Genomic DNA, 11,372 nt, shown 5'->3' on the forward strand with positions numbered 1-11,372 from the left:
CCCGGTCCAGAGGGGACAGAGCCCAGCCTGCCCAGGAAACGGAAGGAAACAGGTGTGGTCCCGTGATCCCCGAGGGCACCGGACACCACTACAGGGCAGACTGGGCCTCTGTGCTCAACACAGCAGGTCCCACAGCAAGGCTCCTACTCCTCCTCTTTCCTCGCAGCCTCCTGCCCGCCTCTCAGCGCCCCTCTGGATGGCAGAAAGTTTGGAAGCAAATACTTAGTGGACCACGAGGTCCATTTCACCTGCAACCCAGGCTTCCGGCTGGTCGGGCCCAGCAGCGTCGTGTGTCTCCCCAATGGCACCTGGACAGCAGAGCAGCCCCGCTGCCGAGGTATCGTGCTCCTCCTGCCACCCAGGGCACCCCAAAGGGCTGTGTGGTAAGGGTGCCTGACTCCAGTCACCCTCAACTACAAAACGGGGTCAGCATTGCTGACCGCTCACCTGCATGCTGCAGGAGTTTGCTAAACCCTCACCATGACCTAGGATTGCTTTGCGTATAGAGAAACTGAGTTACAGAGAGGTTAGGAAACTTGTGTAAGTCACACAGCTGGGAGTGGTGGGTGCATGTTCTGAATCCATGGTCTTCATTCTGCCTGGACGCTGGTGACTGGAGCCTGTCAGTGTGAGGACAAGAGGTCGCCTGTGGTTAGGGGTAGGGGTGAGGGAAATGCTCCTGGGTCATGGCCAGTGTGCCAGTGAGCCTGCTGGTGTCCTCAGCACAAAGAGGACTTTGCCTTTTGCTGGTGTTTTGTTTTGTTATTGTTTTCGGTACTAGGAATTGAACTCAGGACCTTGCACTTGCCAGGCAGGTGCTTTCCCACAGAGCTAAATCTCTGGCCCAAGTTTTTTTGAGTTTTTGTGTGTGTGTCTGTGTGTGTATGTACTAGGGTCCTGCTGTGTCCAATGCTGGGCTCATGCACGCTCCTGTGTCAGCCTCCCAGGTAGCTGGGACTACAAGTGCTCAGTACTGTGCACAGCCAGGGTGACGTTGCTTAAATAACCTGAAAACACAGGGGAAGATCCTTGTCTGACTGAGTGATGGCAGGCAGATGCGGGCGCGGACTGCACCAGGCAGAGGGATTCAGGCTTCCCCTTCCAGTCTGCTGGGAGGAACCAGGCTCCAAGGCGAGGCCAAGGGCCCACAGCAATCCGAGCTGCTTGCTCTGGGCAGGGCATACAGATCACACACAGCGTCTGATATCTACTCCAGCCCTGAGAAATCCTATTCCAGCCAAACACCCCAGGAGCGATTAGCAGTGGCAGGCAAGGGGCCACGCGGGGACGTCTGATTCTCACTGCATCTGGCATCTGCACTTTTAAAAAGCTGATGGCATCAGTGACCCAGCTGGTGTTTTTCCAGTCCCTCTGCCGAAGGCCACCAGCCCCACCCAGCCCCAGCGGGTGTGCAGGTGGAAACCCGCTTTACTCACGTGCAACTTGTTCATCCTTGTTCAAATATGATCCAAATATTCTGCTCATTTCCGGAACATGTATTTAATAATGAGCATCAGGAGATTAACATGCAAAGAGGAGTTGGTCAGAGAAAGTAGCTGAAAGGATGTGTTTTCAGGCAATCAGCTACAAAATATCAAAGACCTAGCGATTTAGTTGTAAATAGTTGCTTAGCCAGGCAGGGGGTACATGTCTGTCATTCCAGAACTCCGGGAGGCTGAGGCAGGAGGACTACATGTTCAAGCCCATCCTGGGAAAATTAGTGTCGTAGCAAAGCCGTATCACAAAATTAAAAAAAGAAAAAAAATTAACCAGGGGCTGGGGGACTGGGTATATAGCTCAGGGCAAAGGCCCTGGGTTCAATCCCCAGTCAGAGAAGTGTCAGGGGTGTCAGTGTCGGGAGCTGGCAACCCTCTAAGAACTGTTCCTTCTCTCCTCCCCAGTCAACTGCTTGGAAAGAGGAGATGAACCCAGCTTGGCATAGACGGAAGTCACTTGTAATTGTGCCATTAAAAGCCCAGTGAGCACAGGAGACCCAGAACTCCAGGGCAGAAGGCAGCATGTGGCTTCCTGGAATTTTTTAAAATGAGTATATGTTTGCAGTATGCAATGATTACATTCATCATGAGGATCTGGGATATATATATATATACATATATATATATATATATATATGGGGGTTAAAGCCAGGTCTCACACATGCTAGGCAAGTGCTTCAGCCACAGCCCTATTTTCCCCTTTTTGTTCTTTTATTTTATTTTATTTTATTTTTTGAGACATGGTCTCACTTTGTGGTTCAGGATGGCATTGAATTCACCATGTCAGCAAAGCTAGCCTCAAACTCATGGGGACACTCCTGTTTCAGCCTCCCAGGTGTTGATTATGTGTGTGTACCACCATGCTCGGCTATTGTTTTTAAACTCTTGAATAACATTCATGAGGCCCTGGGTTTCATCCCCCATACCACAGGCACATACACACATGCACACAATAGTAATAAGTAGGTACTGGTAGATCTCTCTCTTTTTTGGGGGGGTCGGTTACAGGTTACAAACTCATGACCTCAGTGGCATAGGTGCTTATGCCACTGAGCTAAACCTCCAGTCCCATAAATACTGGTAGAATAATTGGCTGGCTGGTCAGCTTACCAAGTGACTCATTAAATGAATGAATGAATGAATGAATGAATGAATGAATGAATGAGGGACTATGTTTAAAATTGTGTCTTTCTTTCTGGTCTTAAAGCAATATGGAATACCAAGTTTCATGTACTGAGTGCCCGCGTATCAACAGGAGCCTTCACCATCAAACAGAACTTTCCAAACAGAACTTTTCATGGCAACGCCACACTTCCTCCTCGGGGCCATCCCAGGCTTTACTGAACAATCCCTCTAGTGTGTTCCAGTTCTTGTCATCATAAATAACACCAAGCATTTTATTCTCCATTAGAAAAATTTCAAATACACAAAAGTGCAGAGAACAGTGCAATGATTTTATATTTAATTTGTTTGTTTCTTTGGTTTTTTTAGACAGAGTCTCACCATGTAGTTCAAGCTGGCCTAGAACTCACTGTGTAGCCCAGGCTGTCATTGAACTTGTAGCAATTCTCCTGCCTCAGCCTCCTGCATGCTGGGATTACAGGTGTGCATCAGGATACCTGCCTAGTAGGGTGATCTTACACACCTAAAAGCCCGTTATGAGAACACAGTAAATTCCTTAATAGCATCAAATATCTAGTTAGGGTTAAAAAATCCCCCTCAATGGTTTCACATACTTAGAAAACTCCATTTGAATTGGAGCCCAAATCAAGTGTACATTTCTCACACTGTGGAAGTGTTACTTCGTTTATATGATGTCTTTCCAGTTGATTCCTTAAGAACCTGGGGACAGTCAACTGTGGTGGCACACACTTGTAATCCCAGCACTTGGGAGGCTGAGGCAGTAAGACTGCTATGGGTCTCAACCCCTCTCCCCACAAAGAAAGAATGTGGGTTCTCACCTGTGAGAACGGTGTAGTGGCTGTCAGTTAGAATGCATGTAGAGTATCTATTTCCTTTCCTTGGGTGTCCTGAGTAGGTTGCTCTGCGTCTGTGTAAACTCACACTTTTTGCCTGATCACCCAACAGCATTTCTTCCCTTAAACTCAGCTGTTTGACAAGGATCCGTCTTGCTGTTAGCCTTTCTGGCTCAGGGTTTTCAGCTGTTGGATCCCCTTTCCAGCAGGACATTTCTGTGGCTAGAACAGTATAGTCCTATGAGCCCTCAGAACTTTCTGTATCAAAACCGTCAGGTAGAGTGGAAAGAAGAGGAGGAGATGGTCACCCCAACAGGTGACCACATAAATGGGGCAGAGCTGAGCAAGTAGGAGCCCTGGTGTCAGCTGCACTGAAAATACAACAGAATTGGGAATTTTAGAGTCATGGTCACCCAAGCTACATGGGAACAATGATTTCACTTCAGTATGAGTAATAAAGCCCAGTATGGTGGTGCACACCTGTAATCTCAGCACGTGGGAGGCTGAGGCAGGAGGATTGCTGTGAGTAGAGTATCTATTTTTGGGCTACAAAGACACTGTCTCAAAAAGCCATACAAACACAAAAAGATACAAACTATAAAACAACAGCATGCATAGAAGTGAGATGAAGAAATAAAAACTGTGAAACAAGATATCAGAATCAGGAAGGAACTAGAGGAGGAAAGATCAGCTCATGAGTATAAAATACTTAGCTGTGTGTTACAGGAACAGGAAGTGCTCAGCTAATTAAAACAGGATTACAGGCCAGTCCCCGGGCTAGCCGGCCTCTCCTGCAACCTCTGCATCGCCCTCTTCATCACTCTGAAGTTGCCCTGCATTTAACTAAATGCCACAGCTGGGGGACATGGGAATGCCATGACAACTGTCCTTGGATCTGGACACAGGCCTGGGCCTCGTCTGCCCATCAAGATTAGACAGACAGAGTCGGCATGGAGCATGTGGAGAAGTGAAGGCCCTGGGTCATCCACAGGAGACCAAGGACCCCATCCTGGGCACCAGGCTCATTCCTGCCCAGCCCACATGGCCAACCCCGTCCGTGGGATCCAGGGTCTTTCTCAGAGGTCCAAAGGAGGGACCATGGATCTGGCCCACTGGGGCCGAACCGAAAGATACCAGTGCTGAGCTTTTGGGTTCCCTGTTCGAAACTTCACAGCCCCGTTGCTGCCCGCTTTGAGACGAGGCTGGTGAGCAGCGAAGGGGCAGGCGTGCAGAGTGGCTGCAGGCGTGGTCCTGGAAACCTGCTGCATGAACATGGAGAGGCTGGAGGAAGAACACACTGGGCTCTCTCCCCAGGATGCAGCCTCCCTGGATCGCCTGGGTCCCTACAGGCAACAAGAGACCCTGCAGTGGGCCACAGTATGTTGCAGGCCTAGGGAGGCTCCAGGGAAGCCCAAGTCTCTTCCCAGCCACTCAAAACGAAGCCACATTTCTCATGGGGAGCAAAGCACCTGCTTCCGCCTCTCAGCAGCCTCAGCAGGAAGCAGGGCTCCTTCTCCTTCTGTGGAAACGGCCTGCAATGTTTGTGCACCCAAGCAGGCCTGGAAATCTGTAACAAGTACATGGCCTGAGGGTTTTCAGAAATAACCTTTTTCTAATGGAACCATTTATAAATGTTGTGGAAAATGGAAGAATGTAAAAAAAAAATTACAAACAAGCAAAGAAAAACACCTTTAAGTCTAGTACTCACAAAAAAATATCTATTGAACCTTTGAAATATGAATCTCTGGGGTGTGACAGTGCACAATTGCAATCCCAGCACTCAGGAGGCTGAGGCAGGAGGATCACTAAGTTCAAGAAGAAAAAATTAAATAAAATATGCACTTCTATGTATAGCTTTCCATAGAACTGCTGTGTATGAGCAGTGATCAACTCCCTTCATTAAGGAAATGCCAACAAACCCCTCCCTGTAGATCACAGCAGGGATTCTGGGTGGGAATTTGGAGAACAGCTTTCCCTCATCCTTGGACAGACCAGTAAGCCACCCCTCCACTCACCATCACCCCTGAGTTTCACTCTGTTTAACAGCAGTTCCACCTAGATGCTGGCTGGCGGAGGCCAGGAGGTAGATGCATAGGCAGGTGGCTCTGGCTGTCCCCACCACACCCTGTAGATAAGAACCTGGTCCCCTGGGTGGGGCATGGCTGAGTGCCAGGCCAGCTCCCACACACAGGGCTGAGGGGGAGGGGGGGGAAAAGCATGCACCAGGCATAGGGAAGCAACAGGCTGCCCCACAGCACCATCTGTCCCCTCATGGCTCTTGTAGGTGGGGAGGAAGATGGAGGACAGGGTGGGGAGGTGGGAAGCCACAGGGGTCCTGCAGCAGAGACAGAGGTGGCCCAGCCTTGGTTTCTGTTTGCTTCAGAATCAGAGCTCACACTATTGTGTCTGGGAATCTTTCTAGAGATCAGCGAGTGTGCTAGCCAGCCTTGTCAACACGGAGGGACATGCATAGAAGGAGTCAACCAGTTCAGATGCCTCTGTCCCCCAGGAAGGACTGGGGTCCGCTGCCAGCATCAGGGCCAGACTGGTATGGAACCCCTGTGGGGTTGGGGGAGGCTGTCCCACAGCAGGGAGGCGAGAACCCCAGTTGTGGGTCACCAAATACAGACATGGCAAGAGCTCAGCGTCCCTTGGGCCTGTGGGCTTTTCCTCTCTGCTTCCATCCACTGATCTCCCTAAAGTGGCTGCATGGCAGAACTTTGCTCTTCTGTGTTCCCAAAGTTCTGGTCCTCCTTATGGAAGAAAACATGAGTGGCAGGACTGACTCTCAACCTAGCAGCTTCCGGGTGAGGAATTTGGCCAAATTCTCAGAGAAGGTGCACTATGGCCACCTTTGCCTGAGCAGCATTTCATGTGCCAACAAGATCACATGACCCATAAATGTTTCCATCACCCCCAGAGCAATCAGCAGCAACTGATGCAGTCCCTAGCACTTTAACAGCTGGATAACCAGATATTTGATCAGTGAGTTTCTGCGTAGCCCCAGCTAGCAGTCTCAGATCCATAGTAGCTGGTTTTGCACATGGAGTAAAAATCCAATTAAGGAATCTACGGAGGATGCACAGAGTTTCCAAACTATACTGCAACCAAGACTTCTGTAAAAATGTCCAAGCCAGGTGTGGCAACACATTCCTTTGATCCCAGTACGCTGGTAGACTGAGACAAATTTGAGACCCAATCTGGAAAATTTAGCGAGACTCTGCTTCAAAAATTAAAATGGGCTGGGTGTGTAGCTCAGTGTGAAGGCCTTGGGTTAAATCCTCGGTACCTAAAAAAAAAAAAAAAAAAAAAAAAAGTCCAACTCAAAAGATGTCCTATGGGGAAGGAAACGCTGGTGCAAGCGCCACCTCGCCGGGGTTTCTAAGCCTTTTTAAATGAAATGCAAACTTTCCACCCTGGCGGGTCTTCTCCATGGGCACTTCCGTACACCGCGATCCTCTGGGGCCTCCATGTCCTGCGCCCCGCATTCGGTCTGTGGTTCGCTGTCTCTCCTCTCCCTGCTCCAGAGTCAGCTCTCTGAGCCTTGGTTGTGTCTGTCCTGGTCCTCCTCCGGGCGCCTCCCCAAGCAGGATCCTGTAGGTAGCCCAGGGCGCGAATTGAGCTTGTCTTCTTCCCGCAGCGGCCCCCGAGGTCGGCGTGGCTAGCGACTCCGCCTTCAGCCGCGCGCCCCGCTGCGCACAGGTGGAGCGGGCGCAGCACTGCAGCTGTGAAGCCGGATTCCACCTGAGCGGCGCCGCGGCTGGCGACGGCGTGTGCCAGGGTAGGCGGGGCCCCGGGGTTGTGGGCGGGGATCAACCAGGGCAGGGGCGGGATACGGGGCGTGTCTCGTAAAGGCCCCGCCCACTGGGACCTACTGGGCGTTCCAAATCAGAAAGCCCAGGTGCCTGGAAGCCCTTAGAAAACGCAGCTCCAGGAGTCTGAGGTTCGCCTCAGCCGCACCCTTGGGTGCCCAAGAGCCCCGACCCCTGTCTTCCAACCCTGTCCTGGCAGGTGACGGGGCGTGGGTCGCCAACAGGTAGACCCGGCCTGGAGCTGTGCAGAGGCTCGTTGCCCGGGGTCGTCGCCCGGCTCCGCTCCCCTGACCAGCCCACCTCTGCCAGCCTCTCCTGATGACCAGAGTTCCCCCCCAAACCCGAAGTGCAAACCTGAGATTTGGTCGATTGATGCCAACAGGCTCGTTTCACAGCGGCAGAAATGAGACCCTCCTCCTCCATGCCCAAGGATGGGGGGACCCGGGATGGGACTGCGGACCCCGCTCCTCTCAGGGACATAGGCCCGATTCGCCCCCTCTGCGGAGTCTCCCCAGATAGATGAGGTGCCCCTCCGGGTCCCGGCGGGAGGGAAAGGGGCGTCCTCGGGTCCTCTTCCGGGCCCAGCCTCCAGGGACGGCAGCTGCTCCAAGGACTGCACCTCTAGCTGCTGCAGGCAGCTCCAGGGACGGCACGTCGGCCCGGAGTCACTGCGGCCGCTTCCTTCCCCAGACGTGAACGAGTGCGAGCTGTACGCGCAGGAAGGGCGCCCCCGGCTCTGCATGCACGCGTGCGTGAACACCCCCGGCTCCTACCGTTGCTCCTGCCCCAGCGGGTACCAAACTCTGGCGGACGGGAAGAGCTGCGAGGGTGAGTGAGACGGCGGCAGAGGCAGGTGGCCGCAGGGCACCTCCACACCCGGTCATCTGCGCTGCTGTCGCCTGTCACGCTCTAAAGCCCCTGCTTTAAGAACAAGCCTGTGGAGCACCGCATTCTCCTACCTGGCCTGGCCGGCTGGCCCGTGGTGTGATGATGGCCGGCCAGCTGGGCTTTCACCTCCTCCTGTGTGTTTCAGATGTAGATGAGTGTGCTGGGACGCAGCACGTGTGCCCCCGGGAGACCACGTGCATCAACACCGGGGGTGGCTTCCAGTGCGTCAGCCCCGAGTGCCCCGAGGGCAACGACAACGTGAGCTACGTGAAGACCTCGCCCTTGTGAGTACAGCAGGGCTGCCCTGGCCCAGGCCCCTGTGCGGCTGGACGGGGGGTCTCCCCGGGGCCTCCTCGGGAAGACAAGAGGCCAGGCGCTGGGCATCCAGCTTCTCCAAGCTTCCATTTCCCATGAGTGCATTTAATGCATTGCTGGCTGGGCTGGTGCAGTAAGAACCCAGCGCAGCCCAGGGAGAGTGATGTACCAACTGCTCCCCTGCCACAAGAGGAAGAGGGTGGCACCCCTGGTGGCACAAGCACAGACTGCAGTGAAAGTGTGTAACACTGTGTGTTACATCCCTCTGCTTTTCCAGTGGTGCTAGAAAGTCTGGTGACGCCAGCACCTAGTAAATAGCCATTTTAGAGGTTGAGAGATGGACTTTTTAAAAAGGGGAATAACTCACATAAAGCCCATTACTCACTTCTCAAAAAGAGATCCTAACACCCTGGAAATATCTTTAAAATGAAGAGAATTGACTTCATTAAAAAAGTAGTCATTTAAATTGTTATTAGGATTAAGACAGATTAAAAGCAGCGAGAAAGTCAGGTATCAAACAGTAGCAGTTGTTAGAGACACTGAAGATTCTGGAACCTTCCTCAAGGAGTCGCTTAATGAAAGGACAAGGAACTCAGCTGTAGTAGACTCTGAGGACATTAGACTAGCAGCCAGATGTGATATTGGACCTGCACAATGGTGAGCACGCAGAATCACCAAGTAGGCTAAATTACAGTGCTTGCCTTTTATCTTTAAGGAGGCAGGCAAACATCAGAGCTGTTTGCACAAGACCCTAAATCTGGATGGTTAAGGAAGATAGGGCTTCCTGCTTTTGGATGAATGGTGTTGGGTTTGGACAGTACACCGCCAGGGAGGCTGCACTGCAGGATGTTGGCAGCTGGCTGCTAGAGCGCGGTCTCAGCACCTGCAGAAAGGCAAATGCCAGCAGTGCTTGTAGCTTGTTATTACTTAATCTTCCCAGGCTTTAACTCTGTAAGAACTGTAGTAATAAGACACATATGCATGTACATATGCATGTACACACACACACACGTGGATTGGGAAGGCCCCCAGGACCATTTATTGCCTGCAGCTCAGAAGCTCTGGGGTTAAGAACCATGGCGGGGGAGGCTCACTCAGGTGTTCACTGCAAGAGGGGAGGGTTCCCCAAATCTGACAGCTTCCCTTTTGCCTCTGCTCTAGCCAGTGTGAGCGAAACCCCTGCCCCATGGACAGCAGAGCCTGCCGCAGTATGCCCAAGACCATCTCCTTCCATTACCTCTCTCTTCCCTCCAACCTGAAGACACCCATCACGCTCTTCCGCATGGCCACAGCCTCAGCCCCCAGCCGATCCGGGCCCAACAGCCTGCGGTTTGGGATCGTGGGTGGGAACAGCCGCGGCTACTTCGTGATGCAGCGTTCCGACCGGCAGACAGGGGAGCTGATCCTCGTCCAGACCCTGGAGGGGCCTCAGACGCTGGAGGTGGACGTGGACATGTCGGAATACCTGGACCGCTCTTTTCAGGCTAACCACGTGTCCAAGGTCACCATCTTTGTGTCCCCATATGACTTCTAAGAGTGCCATGGGGAGCACAAGGGTGCAGAGATCTGGGCTGATTTCTCTTCCCCCAAGGACTCAGGTGGGGACACAGACTGCGACAGACATCTATCTCCTCTGCCTGGTCCTTGCCCACATCCCTGCTTTGCCCAGGTTTCTAGGGTAGCACCACACTGTCCCACAGGGTGACATGGAAATCCAAGCTTCCGCCATCATGGTTGTATGAGTTTGCCCTAGCTGGGGGGCAGACCTGGGGATGTGAGCCTGACACAGTGACGGCCATTCCGCACTGTTACAGCCAAGACTCATCAGGAACACAATGCTTGCCACTATGCTGGGGGTCCAGCCAGGCCCCTGTGTGCTTAGGAAGCAGGCAGAGTTTCCTCCCACGCTGGGCACGTGGTTCCTGTCCATGCTCCCTCTGCGACACACCTGCCAGCCTTCTGAATGGAGAGTCTGGGAGGGCCAATTACCCACACACATCCTTCAGATGAAGGAACTGATGTGAAAGCATGGTTTCGGCCCAAATGACTTCCCTTTAGGGAAACTGTATCTCAAGAACATAACCTAAGGTCTGGGGATTTAGCTCAACGGCATAAGCACCTGCCTTGCAAGCAGGCAGTCGTGAGTTCGACCCTCAGTACCGATTTAAAAAAAAAAAAAGAAGAAGAACATAACCTGGTACCATAAGTGAAGAAATAAACTCAGTAGCGCCTCCCTGTCCTTCTGACTTCTTGAGCACGACAGCCCAGTTCCTCCTGTCTGGGATGGATGGGCTGGAATAAATGAGCAGGAGAACCCAAAGGCATTGTTTAAGATTGTCTGAATTTGTCTTGGCCACTTGGGGGATTGGTAAGGACATCCAGCCATGGAGAGTTTAGGAAAACAGTCAAATTACCATCAAGTCCACAGCCACCTTCTTCTGCTGGGAGAAGCCAGAGGTGACGCCTTCCAGGCGACTGAAAGAGGAAAATTCTGGCCAGGGCTGAGATGGGATGGAGAGAGGGACGCTCGAGCTAAAACTCCACAGCTGGCTTACTGGTGAGGGAAGCTTAATACTCAAATGCGTGTTAGTCTACCAGGGAGACTTCTTCACGTATTTTATTTTAAAATGCTTCCCATTTGCCCTGGTGGGAAGTAGAGGCAAGGACATGAGCTGCCAGCTGAGTGGTCAAACCCCAGACAAAGGTTGCTTCCAGGATGCTTTATCTGGTTTTGTGGGAGGAAGGACACACAGTCAACAGTGTGTCCTTTTGAAATTTTCTTCTCTTCCCCTGGGCTCAGCTGGAACCTAACAAGAGAACAAAGATCTTCGAACTTGCTCTTTCTGGGTTGCTACAAGACTTATTAAAATATTATCTTATTCTTA

At 52.1% G+C, this 11,372-nt stretch overlaps 1 protein-coding gene across 1 annotated transcript in view; it reads left to right on the forward strand.

The window, feature by feature from the left end:
- Window positions 1-11,372, forward strand: part of Fbln7 (fibulin 7) — a 28,319-nt gene extending 16,947 nt beyond the window's left edge. Inside the window, exons 3-8 of the mRNA XM_003465063.5 lie at window positions 167-337; window positions 5,895-6,020; window positions 7,113-7,253; window positions 7,975-8,112; window positions 8,318-8,456; window positions 9,649-11,372. Coding sequence (XP_003465111.1) covers window positions 167-337; window positions 5,895-6,020; window positions 7,113-7,253; window positions 7,975-8,112; window positions 8,318-8,456; window positions 9,649-10,021 — 1,088 coding nt within the window. The 3' untranslated portion in view covers window positions 10,022-11,372. The remainder of the gene's footprint in view (window positions 1-166; window positions 338-5,894; window positions 6,021-7,112; window positions 7,254-7,974; window positions 8,113-8,317; window positions 8,457-9,648) is intronic.

The sequence above is a fragment of the Cavia porcellus genome, unplaced genomic scaffold, assembly GCF_034190915.1.
Source record: "Cavia porcellus strain 051 isolate PalLab524CR breed Dunkin Hartley unplaced genomic scaffold, mCavPor4.1 scaffold_18, whole genome shotgun sequence".
Lineage (NCBI taxonomy): Eukaryota > Metazoa > Chordata > Mammalia > Rodentia > Caviidae > Cavia > Cavia porcellus.